This window comes from Coregonus lavaretus, assembly GCF_964263955.1.
Source record: "Coregonus lavaretus genome assembly, contig: HAP1_SCAFFOLD_373, whole genome shotgun sequence".
Lineage (NCBI taxonomy): Eukaryota > Metazoa > Chordata > Actinopteri > Salmoniformes > Salmonidae > Coregonus > Coregonus lavaretus.
The window spans coordinates 357,832-376,246 of NW_028159575.1; the positions used below are offsets into that span (position 1 = coordinate 357,832).

At 43.1% G+C, this 18,415-nt stretch overlaps 1 protein-coding gene across 2 annotated transcripts; it reads left to right on the forward strand.

Moving 5' to 3' along the window:
* The first annotated feature begins 1,213 nt into the window (after positions 1–1,213).
* LOC311122701 (insulin-like growth factor-binding protein 5) lies at positions 1,214–17,775 on the forward strand. Of its 2 annotated transcripts, XR_014612492.1 has the most exons (5): positions 1,214–2,111; positions 11,223–11,446; positions 11,628–11,747; positions 11,884–12,926; positions 12,990–17,775. XR_014612492.1 is itself a non-coding variant. In XM_084197034.1 (4 exons), exons 1-4 carry the CDS (start codon positions 1,778–1,780, stop codon positions 12,016–12,018), a joined length of 813 nt encoding a protein of 270 aa, XP_084053160.1. In that variant the 5' UTR covers positions 1,214–1,777; the 3' UTR covers positions 12,019–17,775. The 2 variants fall into 2 exon arrangements, 1 of the variants encoding a protein (XP_084053160.1); XM_084197034.1 differs by having other exon boundaries at positions 11,884–17,775.
* Positions 17,776–18,415: the final 640 nt, after the last annotated feature.

Sequence of the window (18,415 nt, forward strand, 5' to 3'; positions counted from 1 at the left end):
TAACTGCAGAGTGTATTTGCTGAAAGCTACTGAGAAGGAAACACCATGTGGCTGATGTAGTTTACATCACAGGAGGTCTGTGGCACCTTAATTGGGGAAGGCAGGCTCGTGGTAATGACTGGAGCCCAATCAGTGGAATGTATCAATACATCAAACATATAGTTTCCATGTGTTTGATGCCATTCCATTTGCTCCATTCCAGCCATTGTTATGAGCTGTCCTCCCCTCAGCAGCCTCCACTGGTTTACATATGTTGAGGAACACATGCTTAAGTGATCCTAGAAGGCTCTTGTGCATGAAATGATGGTCTCATGTTGAATTGGAGTTGTCAGACCGTTAACCATCTGCATAAAGGTTATGAGTCACTCTCTCTCCCCCTCTGAGAGTAACAGGCACATGCATGTGCACACCCACCCACCCACGCACGCACGCACACACACGTATGCACACACACACGTATTTAAAACAGTCAGTTGGCTACCTTTGTATCAGAAATGGTGTCCAATGGAGAGAACAGGTGCAGGCTTTAAAGTACACCTATTTTTAGAGTGAATACAAAACGGAGATCTTAGCATGGAAGGCGAGAGCCAAAGTCTCCTGGCATTGCCTGGTGGTTCCCATACATACGTGAAGGCCTACTGATCTAAGCACAAACATAATTTAAAAAACGACATTCATATTAACACATTTTAACAACATGTTGGGGAAATGAAATGTTGATAGATAATACATACTTATTGCATGACCCCACCACTGCTGCTCATACCAAGATTGATAGTGTGCCAGATAATGCTTTCAGTAGCCTACAAAACAAATACAGTGCTTGTATTCACACTCTTCGTTTATGCAGAATGTAGCATTCTACTGACATTGAAGGCTGTGGCAGCTATTGGTTCTCACCCCGACATTGTAGCCAAAGTACTGTGGTTGATAGATGCAGCCAAGCGCTGTATTCTCTCCGTGATCATTCAATCTACGAAGACCTTCATTCTGTCTCAAACGTTTTCATGATCTAAGAAAACTGTTTCGCCATTTGTGTAGGATTAAGTTAATCGATGTGCACTGCTTCATCTGTGAGACGATGTGGAAAACATTTAGGGGTAGAAAGAAGTGTGTGCTCGCCTAGCAAAAGCACGTATTCCGTACCCGTGGAATCTAATCATGCCTCCAGATTAAGTGTTTTTATTTAAATGTATTGATTAAGGTTGCGTTGATTTCTTATGTTGCTCCTCGCAGTTGGCATCACTTCAGCCTTCAGGGTGAAAGACTGATCCAATTGCTCAAAAAGGTTGGCCACTTGACAAGACATGGAACAAGTGCGCCTCCCTTCCCTAGTTAGGCGTATTCATTGTTAGGGGTTTGGGTTTGGCTGATTTAAAAAAGGCAAGCCTGGTCCGAAGTTGATCAGTCTGCTCAGAAAACTTCTCCGGATGGGAAAGTATTGGAATCGGTTTCAAAGGGGGGAAAATCCAGGTTTTGTGTAAAGAATTGCATTGCAGCCAGAGAGGACATCACTTCTGTCAATTAAGAAAAACAATATTGCACCCCAAAGTGTAGACTTTAGGTGATATTTTGACTTGTTCTGTGAATACTTTTTATTTGTAAAGAATATATTTGTTCCGTTTATTTTGACTGTTATTTTATTTTGAGTGTGCTGAAAGCACTCTCTCCATTTGGATGCGGACTGGTTTGAAAATTTATAAATAGGATCATTTAACGCACGGGCATTGCCTGTCAATTTTATTCACATTTGGTGTTTGTCAATTGCAAGACGAATATGTTTCTCAGTTTTTGTCTACTGGTGACATTTTTCTTGGGGCTGACCGGGTGCTTTGGCTCATATGTACCCTGCGAGCCGTGTGACCAGAAGGCGCTCTCTATGTGCCCCCCGGTCCCCGTCGGTTGTCAACTCGTGAAGGAGCCTGGCTGTGGTTGCTGCCTAACCTGTGCCCTATCGGAAGGTCAGGCGTGCGGTGTTTACACCGGAACATGCACCCATGGCTTGCGCTGCTTGCCGCGGAATGGAGAGGAGAAGCCCCTTCACGCGCTCCTCCATGGCAGGGGGGTGTGCACGAACGAGAAAGGATACAAACCCCTCCATCCACCCATAGGTAAGAAGACGCAGTGAATGCATGCGATTAGGGGAGCCACGGAAGATGGGGCTGTGTAAAATACAACAGCATGATATTGTCGCAGGGTTGAAATTCAGTTTCAGGCAGCTATACTGGCCCCGGTAAATGGAATTGTAGACGTTTTGTTTCGTTTTGGAATCCACATTTGAAATAACTGCACAGGTAGCCTACATGAGCTTCTCATATACGCGCAAACTGTCCGATTTGTCAGTCTTAATGCGGCAGGCTTTATAGTGAATCTGGGTCTTTATTCAATCGCAAACTGTATCCGTTTCATCACAATGCCACAATAACAGCACGTGCACATAATAACACCGCTATTGCGTAGACTTCCATAGCAATAGGTAGTTTGATATAAATGAATGCAAATAGGCATACTGGTGAGCTGTTTTGAGTGTTGATCTTATTTGTGCGGGTCTGTGCGTAAAACCAACATTCACTATAAGTTGCTGCTGACGCACTTGTCAGTTTAGTTTTGAGTGAGTTTGTGTGCGCAGCAGTGGGCTGTGCTGCTCTCTAGCTTGCAGTCGCAGTATTGTGTTCGTTATGAATACAGTATGGTAGACTCAAAGCGTTCTGCTGCATGCTTGTTTACAGGGCTGTGTCCCTGCCTCGCCACAGACAGACACGTGCCTGTCTGGACTTCCATTCTTGTGTGAGAACACATTGTAGCCAATGTGGTAATACGTCATTGCTGCTGTTCTAATTAGTTAAATCCCCTTTCACTTTGTTGGACACCTGCATTTCTTGCAAACATAATTGCGGCCTGCAAAGAATATTAATATTTTCCAACATATAATGACCCATCCCATTCTCTTCTGGGATACACCAGGAGGTGCCGTTTCTGCAGGTACCGGATTATATTTAAATCGCAGACTCCAACTCCGATGGTTTTGTGTACAATCCCAGTGCTAGGCACTCGTTTTTTGTTTTTGTGTTTTAAGCCTTTACCAAACCTTAACTCTTAACTTAACCACTCCGAATTAATGCTTACACGTATGTTTAGCCCTAACCTTAACCATTCTGAATGAATGCCTACATTTAAATTTTAGTTTCACTTTTGCCGAATTTGACTGACAGCTAAAATATGGCACCACATGGTGTAATTAAAACCTCAAACCATGGTTTAATTCTGTTGCTGCAGTTTTATTTGGAGATTGGGTTGTAATATCCGGTCTTTCTTATTGTAATTGACTGAAGAGGGCTCTGTTCCTGGCGCTATGGACCTTGTCAAAACTGAATTGAAGTTTAGCCCCTGTGGGTGGTGTTGAGAGATGGATTACCACTCAAAGATCACATCTGATGGTGTGTGTGCATGAGTCTGTGGACGTGTGTGCACAGTGGGGCAAGTGGAGTTAGGTTTGAATTAACTAAACATCAACATTTAGAGGTCACAGATGGTATTAGATGATTCATGATTTAGAGTGTCACTTGTTACCAGAACCTATTAGGCTAAATACACGTTTTGGTGACAAGCCACATTTGATTAATGCTAGTGGTTTAGGCCTATTCTTTGTTTGGCCAGGTTGAAAGACTCATGCTATGCTTTGGCTACACCCTACATGTACTGTACCTCCCTTGGGGGACATGCATGAAATCACCAAAAAAAAATGGAATTCAGCCCATTCAAGAGGTCACCATTGTCTGTAGTAATGGCAGCAAGGCTATACATAACATCCCACAAATACTTGCAGCAATAACTGAAATAAACCCAAGTACATTTGTCTAGAATAAAAGTAGCACTCTGATCCAGGACATTGAATTCCAACACGCACTCTGTCTGAAGCCTGTGGGTGTGTGTGTGTGTGTGTGCATGCATTTGTGTATGTGTGCGAATGCTGACTTCTGTGGTAACCGGATCGCGTCCGTCTTCCTGCCCCTGACCAGGCGCAGTGCAGTGATTCAGCAGAATGCCTCCGGTTGCTCTTCTCTGAAGGGCCGTCCATCAAGGGCTCCTCTGATTGGAATTAGACATGAGCCTTCAGTTTCCTGCCGGGTAGTGTTTCAACCTGCTCTGATCAGCTGGCAGACACAGAGAGGACAGGTCAAGTGTCCAAAGACGGATCCTCAGGGGTCCCAATAGTTTCCATCTCTGGGCTGCATTCATGCAATTCTACTGCATCCTAGCAGAAAAAAAGCCACTTTGGAACCAGTTGAAACAATCTACATATTATAAAGGCTTTATGCTTTTAAAGGGGGACTGCCACTTTAAATACCAGATCTGTTTCTTGAAGGAGAGGGAATAACATTGAATTATCTCTCTATTTCTTTCTCACAAATGTATTGGCATGACATGGGTATAACAATGTAATGCGATGTCGCCAAACTACACACTACTCAGTTGTCTCTCTCTCATCTCTACAGAAGTCTGGTGTCACCCAGCATCTTTTGTTGACTGTTGAGTTGTGTTCCAAGGAAATGGTGCTTAGCTCGGATGGCTGGGCATAGGAGTTGGTTTGTGTTGCTGGCCACTCAGTTCACTGTGTTAGCCCAGAAGAACAAGAACCTAGAACGCCTGCCAACAGATATGATTCCATGCCAACAGATATGACTCCATGCCAACAGATATGACTCCATGCCAACAGATATGATTCCATGCCAACAGATATGACTCCGTGCCAACAGATATGACTCCATGCTAACAGATATGACTCCATGCCAACAGATATGACTCCATGCCAACAGATATGACTCCATGCCAACAGATATGACTCCATGCCAACAGATATGATTCCATTGCAACAGATATGACTCCATGGCATAAGGCCCCTTGCTCTCTGAGCTTGTGAAAGAGCCTTATGTTTGAACAGATTGCCCTTTGCCAAGAAACAAGAAGATGATTAAAGAGAGTGTATGAATCTAGAAAGCTTGACTTGCACATCAACAAGCACGTTGTGCTTTATAAACACAGCATCAACACAAATGCAGCTTCTGCCAAAGCCCAAAAAGAACAGAACAATTTTGAGTTCGGGGTTTCTTTTTGTGCGCCAAGATATATCTTTATTTTTTTGCCTATTTGGTGGTGCATTTACAAGTTTTTGTGCAATCACAAGCCAATGCGAAGAAGCCAGTTGTTTGTCACCTGTCCTTGTTACCACAATTTACAATGGCTATGGGACTAAATAAATGCTGGCACCCAAAATGTGGTGTTAACCTGACAGCTTAATGCATGTGCCAAGTGATTTGTGGCTCTGTACTCTTCTTGAAAGGACAGAACTAAAGGGGTTATTAAGTATTATTTTTAAGATACAGCCCCAGCCATCTTAGGGAAACATTTTACAGTAGCAGGGTCAACTTCAAGTATTTATTTTTTCGGTGTTCCTGTAATAACCGCCCTCCCTCATACAGCTCCTGGATGCTCCACACCAATTGTCCTCATGTGAACTGAACGGACAGACCAGCAGAATGCCAGCATGGGTTGGTTTTGGTTAGGGTTACACATTGCCACTGCATTGTTATATTCCCAAATACATCGGACAATCTCCCTTAACAAAGAGGCCAATGACAATCCACTTTGGTGTGAGGCAGCTTGGTTGGCCTATCTACTGTAGATGGTATACTAGAACACCTGCTGTACATTACACACAAATGGCCCTATCAGTCCTGGTCCAGTTCAACCAGAGATGGCCACAGCTGTTTGACGGTTTAATTGCTAGGTCATAAGGAGAAGACCATTGCTGAGGGTGATTTTACAACTCACTCACCCTGAACCCCCTCCTCGCAGAAGTGGATGTTGTTAAACGCTAAATATAACCAACCTCTTCAGATTGATGTGAGACAGTTTATCATGAAATCTTCCTTGGTGTAGGTTCTGGTTTTCTAGAATGCTGTGCCATGGACACGCATGTGTTAATCATGGGAAACAAATGGTCAATGTAAGGTCTACAATCATGCTCTAGGGCCAAGCTATGACACTGTTCCCATGCACAGTATTCAAGCTAGAGAACTTACTTGGCAGTTGGCACACTTGAATGAGTTCTTCCAGTGAAGTTTTACAGCAATCAGTCTAGCATGTATCTGACACCAGTGGAGGCTGGTGGTAGGAGCTATAGGAGGACGGGCTCATTGTAATGGCTGGAATGGAATCAATGGAACGGAGTCAAACATGTGGTTTCCATATGTTTGATGTGTTTGACACCGTTCCATTTATTCCATTCCAGCTTTTTCAATGAGCCTGTCCTCCTATAGCTCCTCCCACCAGCCTCCACTGGCTGACACTTACACCAGGGTCGTGCTCAGTAGAGAACAACAAACGCTTTGCCAAGGACAACAAAAATTAACAGGTTCAAAACAAAGAAGGTTCAAAACAGGAACCAACAACACAAACATACTGTACTTGTGATGAGTGTGATTAGAAGGAGTCAGGAGGGTACATCACCGAATACAGAGTTTATTCCGTCGTACACAGTTGAGCTGGATAGCGGCAACAAAATACATGCACAGGGGAACAACCTACCCCGGCAATACAAGGTACGAGTAGCTACACTCAACTCACATAAAACAATCACCCACAAGGACAAGGGGGCAGAGGGAACACTTATACACAGACTAATGAGGGGATATGACCCAGGTGTGTGTAATTGACAAGACAAAACAAATGGAATGATGAGATATGGAGCGGCAGTGGCTAGACGGCCGGTGACGACGAACGCCGAAGCCTGCTCGACCAAGGAGGGGAGGCAGCCTCGGCGGAAGTCGTGACAGTACAGAATGAAGCTTTGAACCAACAACACACACATATTGTACAACAAACATACTGCACTGAATGAAGCAGTAACATCATGGCCACCTTGTCCAACCAAATCTGTTTTTTTTAGCACTGCCAAAGGGTGTGTTAATAAAGATGCCACCTGAATTTTGATGACACTTTTTATAACGACTCATTTTTTTATTTAAAGCAGAAAGAAAAGCTCTAAAGACCAATGCTACATTTCATCTGTAAATAATTCGTTTTGGAGATGTAATGAAGACATCTTCTATTAAGGCACGTGTTGTTGGAAGCAAATCAGGTAGTAGGGTCTAAAAGTGTCAATAAAGTGAATGGAAAATATATAATTCTGGATAAGTTTAACATGGCTTTGATTTGACCATCCACCAGCACTTAACATTGACACTAACTCAACACCTATTTTAGTTGATGATGTCACAGGACTAATGACAACAAACCAACATGTTCTTCTAAAGGTCGTCCGCGTGCTTCCCATCCGAAACAGTTCGGGACAGTTTGTGCATGTATTATGATTACATTTTGTGACGTCTTTGTTTGTTTTGGTATACAGCAAGGGTTTTTTCTGCTGTTCGTGCACACAAAAAATGTTCCTGAAGGCAAGCCAAAGTCGGTAGCTGAAGTCTACGCCCCTTCGTCGGTGATTGGTAAACAGTAGGGATTCTTCAATGAAGTGTTTGTTGTCATTCAACAAGAGACGACTCGTTTTCAGCTCATTTTTTCACTTGAGAAATACTGCATCAAACATCTTAGATTATGAGACTAAGATCTCCTCTGCAAAAACGTCAAAATTAATGACAGATTTCTTGAGTTATCTTAGATTAAATCAGACTATTTTGAGGAAGTGTATACTGGCTATGGCGTCTCAATATGGACAAACAGTACTATTGCTGCTTTTTTCTTGTTTTTCAAGCCGAACCGAAGCATGCAGTGGTTGAGTTGTGCCACAACGAGTAAGCATTTTGCAAGGCCATTCGATGTGGAATTGAATGTTCTCCAATGGCTGTACATTTTGTTTAGATCCTTACAGAACGAATGCTCTTGGTCTGGATCACCTACCTCTAATTGAATGACTGAAGTGCAGTGTTTCATTCTGGTCCAAGGGTTTTCCATATCTCCTTCTCTGTGCTACAGTGGTAGAGGTATCAGGTCATGGATTCTGTCCTGAAGCCTTGAAATATTAAGCAGCGGAATCAGACTGGGGGAGTCGTGGTTGGCCAGTGTTGTGACTTAAAAGATAATGACAGAGGACTTCCTGCTCCGTTATCACTATCTCACTGCATACCCCCCGTCCGTCCGTCCTCTGGATTAACAGCACCTCTACTCAAGACCTAGGATCTTGTAAAGGTGTAATTTCAGAGGGTGTTCTGTGCTAGCAACATAGCCATTGACTAGGATACACTCAGTGGTGTAAGGTGTGTGAGCCAATGAGAATTTATGCATCTCATTGTTGTGCCGCATTTTCCACCCCAAGTTGTATGACTGGATTCATAACGACTGGCTGAGAGAGAGAGACACAACTGAAAGAAGGGTGGCTTGTCTTTCATACTTAGGCTTCCTGGCTGCAAGAAACTTGGGATATTCATGAAGCATAATTGCCCTGCGCACATGTAAATTTTTAAACAGAGGCATATCAGTTGCACATTGTTTGCCTGTTCCGTTCGTCTTGTGTTAATGAAAACTTTAGCGCGAGCAGTGGGAGAGATACCAATACCTCTTCAGCCTGGGCTGAATGGAGGGGGCTGCACGTGACCTTGCTGTCTTGGCTGGAGGCCAGCATCTTGGCAGGGTTTCAGAACTTAAACACAGGCCTACTAAGCCTCTTTTACAAGCTGGGGACCTTAAGCATGGAAAAACTGAGTTTTTGAGAGAAAGAGAGACTCCAATTGTCTGCAAACATTCTGTCTCCATGTCTTTGAATTGCAGGCACAGCTTGTGAATTGGAAGTACAACAGCATTTTATTTGATGTTCTGAAATAATTCTCAACACTAAACTGTGTAATAATAGTTATATATATATTTAAAGGGTTGATGTTCATTTTTCACCATCAAATTATATGAAGAAAACCCTTCTACCATCCCATATTTCAATAGAACATCCAATATAAACATCCAATATTTCCTCACAAGCCTACAGTATACACACAAGTATCACAAACTCTCATCTCCCTCACTCATGACTTACTTGAGCTAATGAGCTTGTTTCTCAAATCGTACTGCTAATGTAATTGGAGTGCTGACATTTTTCCATCTGATATTTCTCCACCCAAATCATATTAGGCTAAATGTGAATGTCATGAATCATGATGAGACCTGGCAGTATTTTCGGAAGATGCTCAAATGTCTAGAGTCAATATCACAAGTGACTCCCATGCTGCATGTAAAGTAGGCCAATGACGTAGTGTGTCTTGTATTTGTAAAATGGAAGGGGGGGATGCGTTCTCCTGTTTGTGGTAGGTGATTCTGAAAATGGTTTGTAGAATCACGGAATCATTATTGAAGGCTTGAGACACTTAAATGTAAAGGTATGCAGCATTGTCATCAGAGGTACTTTGAATAAACTGGTCAAATGAAAGTTTTTTTCCCCCCAGCATCCAGGCATCGAGCACGTAGGAAAGCTCATTTGACAAACTTATTTCTAGCATTTTATAACCCTGGCGGTCTGAACAGGGAGAGTCGAGGACGTATCCAAACACTGAGAGCCGCCTTCAAAGTCATGAGTTGTGAGATTGATTTCAAAGCGAGGACGGCAGTTCAGATACCAGGGTCCCAATTCCAGTAATCATCCTCCCTTCATCCCCCAACTCACCCCCTCCCAGACACCCCTGCTGCGTCCAGACTCATCAGACGTCAATTCCCGGGAATACACCTCTCAGTGGCGACATGATAGCTTAGTGGGTAGCTTAGTGGGTAAGAGCGTTGTGCCAGTAACCGAAAGGTCGCTGGTTCTAATCCCCGAGCCGACTAGGTGAAAAATCTGTCGATGTGCCCTTGAGCAAGGCACTTAACCCTAATTGCTCCTGTAAGTCGCTCTGGATAAGAGCGTCTGCTAAATGACCAAAAATAAAATAAAAAATAAATAAAATAAATTTCCAAGGTGGCCATGTAAGTCCAGTCCAATGGCGCCTATACTTAATTACGAAAACATTGAAATGTGGTTTGTTTCAATTATTTTTAATCATCCCCCTCTTCAGCTGTCTGTCGATGTCTCGTGGTTGTCTCTCCCCAACAATACTTGGCACATTCACTCAGCACCAGAATTCCAACCACGCCCTCCCCCATGGCCACCGCTGCACTGGATAAATATAACCCCGGTCGTCTACAGGCACTGCGGCCACTCGCCAGTTGGGGCCTGGCAAAATCTCATGACAGTGCCTTTGGGGCCTGGTAAAATCTCATGACAGTGCCTTTGGGGCTTGGTAAAATCTCATGAAAGTGCCTTTGGGGCCTGGCAAAATCCCATGACAGTGCCTTTGGTGCTTACGATAGAGTAAGCACAAGCAGGAGAGGAGCGCTCATCTCTGTGGCCTAAGAGAACCTCATGCAGGCTAGTGCTCTTGGCTTACGGGGGCTGAGCCCCAAGGAGGGAACGGGGGGGAGAGGGGATAAGGGATCAGGACCCCAAATCTCTAGGCTGGGGAGACCTCCATATGTACCTCTAGGACTGTAGTGGACTGTAGTGCCCTCTGGGGGGTGGGATGGGGTAGGGGGAGAGCAGTGGCCTTTCTTCCTGGCTTCAGGGTATTTTATAGTACTAAGTTCTGTTTCTTGATATGAAATGATACAGTACATTCAGACTAGGATGTGCTCACCTCTGCCGTAGGCTTCAGTTGCCATGGCTCCTCAGTTACTATGACATCAACGTCTCCAAGTATGATCTGTGAAAGATATGAAGTCTTTGAATAGCCCTAATTATATTTGTCTTTGCAGGGACTTGCCAGATACTGTAAGCATGTATTACCAAAATAGCGTATGATCAACCAAATAGGCCTCTGTGTCACACAAAAAAACTCCACATACCTCCTTAATAAGAAATAGAAGGGACTGAGCTAAGATTTGGTCTTTTTCGGTCAGCATTCAGACTTGTTTAACCAGACTTACTTGCTTTGCTTTGACCTCCATTAGTAGATGCTGGATGTTTTTTATGGTGGGAGCTGGGGTGAAGTAGTGTTAGAGGTAGTTAATCAGCTGTCGATCCTTGATCCTGCCCCCTCCTTTGTAAACAAATGGAAAAGCAACATTTGTTGGCCCAAACCCTGGGAAAAGCATCTGGTAGTCCATATTTTCGTTTGGGCAAGAATAGCTTTTTGAACATTTTAGGTGGGGGTAATGTGACAAGTATGCCCTGTCTTGCCCCTGTGTAGATCATGAGTCTCTGGAACACGAGGACACCCTGACCACTGAGATCACGGAGGACCAACTGCAGCCCGCCAAAGTGCCCCTCCTCCCCAAGCAGGACCTTATCAACAGCAAGAAGATCCAGGCAATGCGCAAGGACAAGGACCGCAAGCGGGCACAGGCCAAACTGCGCTCCATTGGCCCCATGGACTACTCCCCACTACCCATTGACAAGCACGAGCCAGAGTTTGTAAGTACAAGACTGGAGAGAAGGAAAGACGGGGGCTCATGCTAATGTTGTGCTGATACTGATGCTGAGGTTGTTAGTGTTGTCCAACTCTGATCCTGGGAGAGCTGACTGAGTGCAGGATTTTGTTCCACCCATGGTGCTAGCACTGGGAGCTAATGTTAGTTGTGCCGTTCCTCCACAGGGTCCTTGCAGGAGGAAGCTGGATGGGATCATCCAGGGAATGAAGGACACATCCCGTGTCATGGCCCTGTCCCTGTACCTTCCCAACTGTGACAGGAAGGGCTTCTTCAAACGCAAACAGGTGAGCAGTCTCCCTCTGTCAGCATCCTTATTCATGGTTTAACACATCAGTTATACATATTAATAATATTCATGCTTACACTGTCTTTCTCTCTCTTTCTTTGTCACCTGTCGTTGCACATCGATTGCCTCCACAGTGCAAGCCCTCTCGCGGCAGGAAGCGGGGCATCTGCTGGTGCGTGGACAAGTACGGCTCGCAGGTACCAGGCACAGACTACAGCGGGGGAGACATCCAGTGCAAGGACCTGGAGAGCAGCAGCATCAATGAGTGAATAGGCGGCTCCACCCCCGCCCCGATCACCTGACCCAGGGCCCCACCTCCTCCTTTCCCTCCCACCTGTCTGCTTCGCCCTCCAGTCACTTTTTGAGATTTTCAATATGAAAAAATAAGAACACTAAACAAATCAAATGAACGAACGAACGAAAGGACAGGCTTGAAAAAAGGACACCTGAAATCTTTATTTTTTTTTGACCGTGCGCTCATCTCTTAAAAGACGGAACCCAGCAGGTTTAAGCCCTTGTTTGACCCTCGGGCCCCTCCCCCACTAAGAGCTGGGCTCTAGCCCCTCCACCACTAAGAGCTGGGAGCCTCACTAACGATTCATGAAAATATATACTTGTATTGATATATTTTTATAGAAGCACCAAACTTTGTATCATTTAACGCTAACATAAAACGGATGAAAAAAATTAAAATAAGTCACGTTGATTATAAACAGGACTGTTTTGGTCTTTCACATCTATTGCTATTGAGGTTTCAGAGGACATAGCTGGACCTTCTATTGAGGTGTCAGAGAAGATAGCTGGACATTTTATTGAGGTGTCAGAGAAGATAGCTGGACCTTCGATTGAGGTGTCAGAGAACATATCTGGACCTTCTATTGAGGTGTCAGACATAGCTGGACCTTTTATTGAGGTGTCAGAGAACATAGCTGGACCTTTTATTGAGGTGTCAGAGGAGATAGCTGGACCTTCTATTGAGGTGTCAGAGGAGATAGCTGGACCTTCTATTGAGGTGTCAGAGGAGATAGCTGGACCTTCTATTGAGGTGTCAGAGGAGATAGCTGGACCTTCTATTGAGGTGTCAGAGGAGATAGCTGGACCTTCTATTGAGGTGTCAGAGAACATAGCTGGACCTTCTATTGAGGTGTCAGAGGAGATAGCTGGACCTTCTATTGAGGTGTCAGAGAACATATCTGGACCTTCTATTGAGGTGTCAGACATAGCTGGACCTTTTATTGAGGTGTCAGAGGAGATAGCTGGACCTTCTATTGAGGTGTCAGAGAACATAGCTAGACCTTCTATTGGCAGAGAAAAAAAAGAAACGTGAGAGGGTCATGCTCTCTCTATATGGGTATTTGGTTCTGTCAGAGCACTACAATAAGGGAACCTGCTTGGATACGTGTTACTAAGTTTGTGTGAGCATGCATGTGTGTGTGTGTGTGTGTGTGTGTGTGTGTGTGTGTGTGTGTAAGAGAAAGGGAGTGAGCTTAACACAAGAATGACATTTTTTTCCTCTCTCTCTCTTTTTTTCTTTTTACAACAACAAAAACAACAATCTTCACGGCTGGTGCTTGAAGTAGTCTTGAGGATGGCTTTCTCCCAGTAGCCTATGAAACATATGTCTATGGGAAACGGAGAGTGTTTGACACAATAAGCAATATCATTACAGACAAACCTTTGTAAGTGGCTCTTTGACTCTGAAGCTATCCTGATATGCCAACTGTGCCTATTGTTACCAGACACTGCCATGCAGGGCAACACAGAACTTAATGGAGAACACTGCCCCTACTGGTGAAGGGAATACTGCCACAAAGTGCTCATTCTGTCACCTGATGCGAGCTCTGCTTGGCCCAACAACCGGGACTTAAAGAATAGTGGGATGAGGCTAAACAACCGTACAGTCCCCCAATAACTAACACCAGTAATCCTTTGTTTTGCTAAAGTATGGGCAACAATTGTGAGAAGAAGGATAAAGCACGTTGCAGACTTGTATTCACCAGTGAGGTTAGCTGTTTTCTTTTTGTGTCTCAGTTGCTCGAGGGTGTTAATCTTGTGTGATTTTGTTTGTACTGTTTCTTTTTGCCTTCAGTGAAGTAGTAACCGCCCACTTTTGAGCCGTGTTCCTTAACCAAGTGGTCCGTTGCCACGGCTACAGTGGAACCTTGGTGTATTACTTTTGACTATAAATTAACTAATGTTCTTTTAAAAAAACAAAACAAATACAATGTACTGGTGCTTGGAAAAGGACGTGTGTATTTTAGCCTGTAAACAATTTGAATGGTTCCATGACGCCTGGCCATCCTTATTTGAATATGAAACAGTCATAAAAAAGCTATATCCCATCTATATACTTCCCCCTTCGCTTGCATGCCACCCCTCCTTCTCGACAACTTGTTTTCAATACAACACAACATTACTTGCATTGGAAATGGTGAGCAGTTTTCCTTCCGCTCAATGGGGGCATCTTTGACCACTACCTGCAGGGTCAGTTGAAAGAGTAGTTTTATGTTCATCTGTCTGCAAGTCGCAGTGCCTTCCTACATGCATATCCACATTTGAATAGTGACGCGAACGTGCCGTGGTAGCTGTTTAAGGGGCGGAAACCCTGCTGAGGCTGAGAGGTCCCCAGGGTAATAGTTTTCTAGCCTGCCAAGACAAGAGGTCTAGGTGTAGTACAGAGAAGGTAACTCAATGGGATGTGGGATAGCTCTTGTCATCGTGCCACAAACACATTAGGAATTTGTTGCTGCTTATCCCTCTCTGTGTATGACTGTGAGGGCAAGGCAGACCAGAGGACCCGTTCTGTCTCTTATTTTCAAAAAGCACCAAAAAGATAGAATATTGCTTTCAAAGTTGACTGCCGATGTATTTGATTGCCAGAGAATAGGCAAGTGATTGTTAGAATTCCGAGGCACATCATCGTTGGGCACACAGACTAGCAAACTGCTGCCTCTCTCTGCCAGTAGTCGGAGAAAAGATGGACGAGGCATTACTAGCCATCAGATCCTATTCCACAGCTTGAGTGTTCATAGTTTCTCTAGCCAGGCAGACGGAGGCCATCAACAGACAACAAATTAAGGAGCTTTTATTCCAGCTTCAGTTAAGTCTGTAGTCCAATAATGACGTGATATTTTCCGTTTTCGTAATACAAATGTGATGGATAGGATACAGTTGTTTTTAATAGCTCATAATGGCAAACGAGCTGCTGTAACATCAACAATGGGGTCAAAATGTCAGGCCTATAGCTTTATACCCTCAGTTACTAGGAGCGAGAATTAGTGGAAAAATACAAGTCACTATACCCTGCTACCCTTCACATCCAAAATGTCTTCCTACATGGAAGTGAACTCCTCCGCCCTTTGGTAAACCCCAGATCACCACGTCGTTCTATACCCAGCGAGGCACCCGTCCCACCTCCACCCAGTCCACTTTAAAATAAAGTGGCTTGCACTCATAGAAGTTAAATCAATTTCATTATAAATGCCCACAGATTACGTCCTGTAATAGCGCCGCCTGGGTAGAAAAACAAAACAAGCTAAACATGTAGTGTGATACAGTTTAAGGTCTCTGCAAGGCCTTCTGGGTAATGGTTGACAGGGGCTCATGTGGTCCATGCCTGGGAGTTCTAGCACCAACGTCCAATAAGGATAAAGGGATAATAACACACCGTACAGCACAGTAGCAACCACATAACAGTCCCACTTTCATCTAGCTGCTCTCACAGAGAGAGAGAGAGAGAGAAAGAGAGAGAGAGAGAGAGAGAGAGAGAGAGAGAGAGAGAGAGAGAGAGAGAGAGAGAGAGAGAGAAAGAGAGAGAGAGAGAGAGAGAATGAGAGAATGAGAGAAAGAAAGAATGAAAGAATGAAAGAAAGAAAGAAAGAAAGAAAGAAAGAAAGAAAGAGGGAGAGAAAGCGAGAGACGGAGCACCATGGAGAGTGGTCGCGTTTAGAGCCTAGCCACACCCTCATCACGGAGAGCTCACCAATCGCATGACAGTAGACACAGTTAGGAACAGACACGAGGAGACCTGGGAAATCTGAGGAATAGGAATGCAGCAAGAAGTTTAGATGTTGACTCCCTCTCCAGCTTCCATTTTAGCAGCAGTCCATCAGAAGCCTATTGAATCAGTTGGCCAGCCATATGGTGCAGTCTAACTTTGTCTCAGTCTTGGGTCAAAGAAAATATGTTTAAGGGCATTGAATCCTTTGCGTCAAATCAACCAATTGACACAATTCAACCGAGCTACGAATCATTGAAATTCTCTAGAAATTTTATTTGCGTTATGGTGGTAGATTGAGGTGTTGGAGAGGTTGAATTGAACGCTTATCCTCCTTTTAAAGTGTGAATCTGTTTTCAACTCTAACACTGCCTTATTCAGATTCCTCGTCTCCCACCTGGTTATGTACTCATACTCACAGTGATGTGTGCTCTCTGTCTGGTCACAGTTCATGATACAATAGTAACTACAGCTTTTTTTTTTTTTTTTTATGCATAACGTTTTTATTGATGAAACGAAACAAAATCAGTCAGTTACCTTAATAACATGTGGTGTTAACTGGCTTCTGAAAAAATACCTATTGGTGCCAGAGGACAGTGACATAAAATGGTCAGCATTTGGAACTCCTCATGAAAAAAATCTCAAACTATTAAAGTGAATATCACTGTGTAATATTTATTCAACTTGTAATTTATGTACTCTTTTAACCTTTGTCTTTTTTTTTGTTATGACAAAGCATTTATTTAAATAAAGTGATGTATTCATTTAAAGACGTGTTAGTGATGTGTTTGTGTGATGTGCATTTTGAACTCAAAACCTAAAAATGGTTTATCTCAAACTATTTTCCAGGCACCCCAAGGCACTAACATATAGTCACATACAAAAGATACTGTAGAGGAATACATAGGGGGTATATAGGGGTTATATATGGGGTATATAGGTCTGGAAACCCTGACCACAACAACATCAGTTCTCAGAGTAATCCTAGCTATTCAAAAGAACCCATGCAAATAGTTTCTTCTTTCTGATGTAAACTCAAAACTGGAAAAGAGAAACACAGGCACGTCTACACTACAGAAGAACAATCACAAGTAAAGCCTCATAAGCACAGCCCTCGACCAATGAATTGCAACCTTGTGTCGACACGCCCCCTGATTAACATGGCTAGAACCAATGAAAATACTTCCTTGTTGTTGCCAGGAGCAGTGTGTATGAAGCCTAATGGTGTGGTGATCAGAGATGACATGATGAGGTCATATCTACACACACTGGCCGTGACATTAGTTGCAGGTTTGAGGTCTTACTTTTTGCATACTACATACACTCTTGGAAAAAAGGGTTCCACAAGGGTTATTCAGCTGACCCTGAAGGATTACCCTTTTTGTTTCCAGGTAAAACCATCTTTGGTTCCAGGTAGAACCATTTTGGGTTCTATGAAGAACCCTCTGTGGAAACAGTTATACATGGAACCCAAAAGGGTTCTACTTGGAACCAAAAGGGTTCTACCTGGAACCATAAAGGGTTATTCAAAGGGTTCTCCTATGGGGAGAGCCGAAGAACCCTTTTAGGTTCTAGATAGCACCTTTTTTTTTACGAGTGTACAATGGGGATATCACTTTTGACTGAGGCGTTAGTTGCACTTGTCCTGGTCAAGGAAAGCTCTAAACACCACCCCATAACATATACCCAGCATTAATGAATACACTCTGTATTTAAAGGACCCGAAGATTACAAAGGGTTTGTAAAAGACTAAATGACTGGTTACACACACTAATCAAATGCCATAAACCTAACTGTATACAAACTATTAAAATCCATTTCAAAGACTTGAAGCATACCGGTAGTAAAGTGGTGAGGATGAATGAGGATGAATGAGGATGAATGAGGATGAATGAGGATGACGGATTCCATTTGATTTGGCAAGCCAGACAAAATTAAACAGGCCTATTTATATAATGAATATGAATTCGGAGGACAGAAATGATTAAATATTAAAGCATTAGACCTATCACTAAAAGCTTCAGTCATACAAAAGTTATACTTAAATCCGAACTGGTTCTCTAGCAAATTAGTAAGATTGTCTCACCCAATGTTCAAGAATGGCCTTTTTCCCTTTATTCAGATTACAACCTCTCACTTTAAATTATTTGAAAGGAAATAATCTCCCAAATATCACTATTTCTAAAACAAGCCATAGAAAGTTGGTTGCAATTTCAATTTAATCCTCCAGAAACGACAGAACAAATAATGCAACAAATATTGTGGTTAAACTGAAATATACAAAATGTTAAAAAAGGTATAATCTTCGTAAATGATATTATCGGTAGGACTGGTGGAGTTATGTTGCACATGCAGCTAACAAAAACATATGGAAATGTCTGCTCTACCCAAAATTACAACCAAATTGCAGCCTTACCACAAAAATGGAAGAGGAAAGTGGAAGGGGGAAAAAGTAAGGAACTTGTCTGTCGTCCTTGCATTAAATAATATAATTAGTTAAAGAAAATTGTGATAAATAAAAAAGTATACCAGTTTCATTTAAGGACCAAAGGATTGACAGCCGTCCCATATAGATTGCAAAATAGTTGGAAATAAATTTTTGATGTACCGATTCCATGGCATAGTGTTTATGAAATATGAAACTTATAATTTTTCTATTGAAATTATTA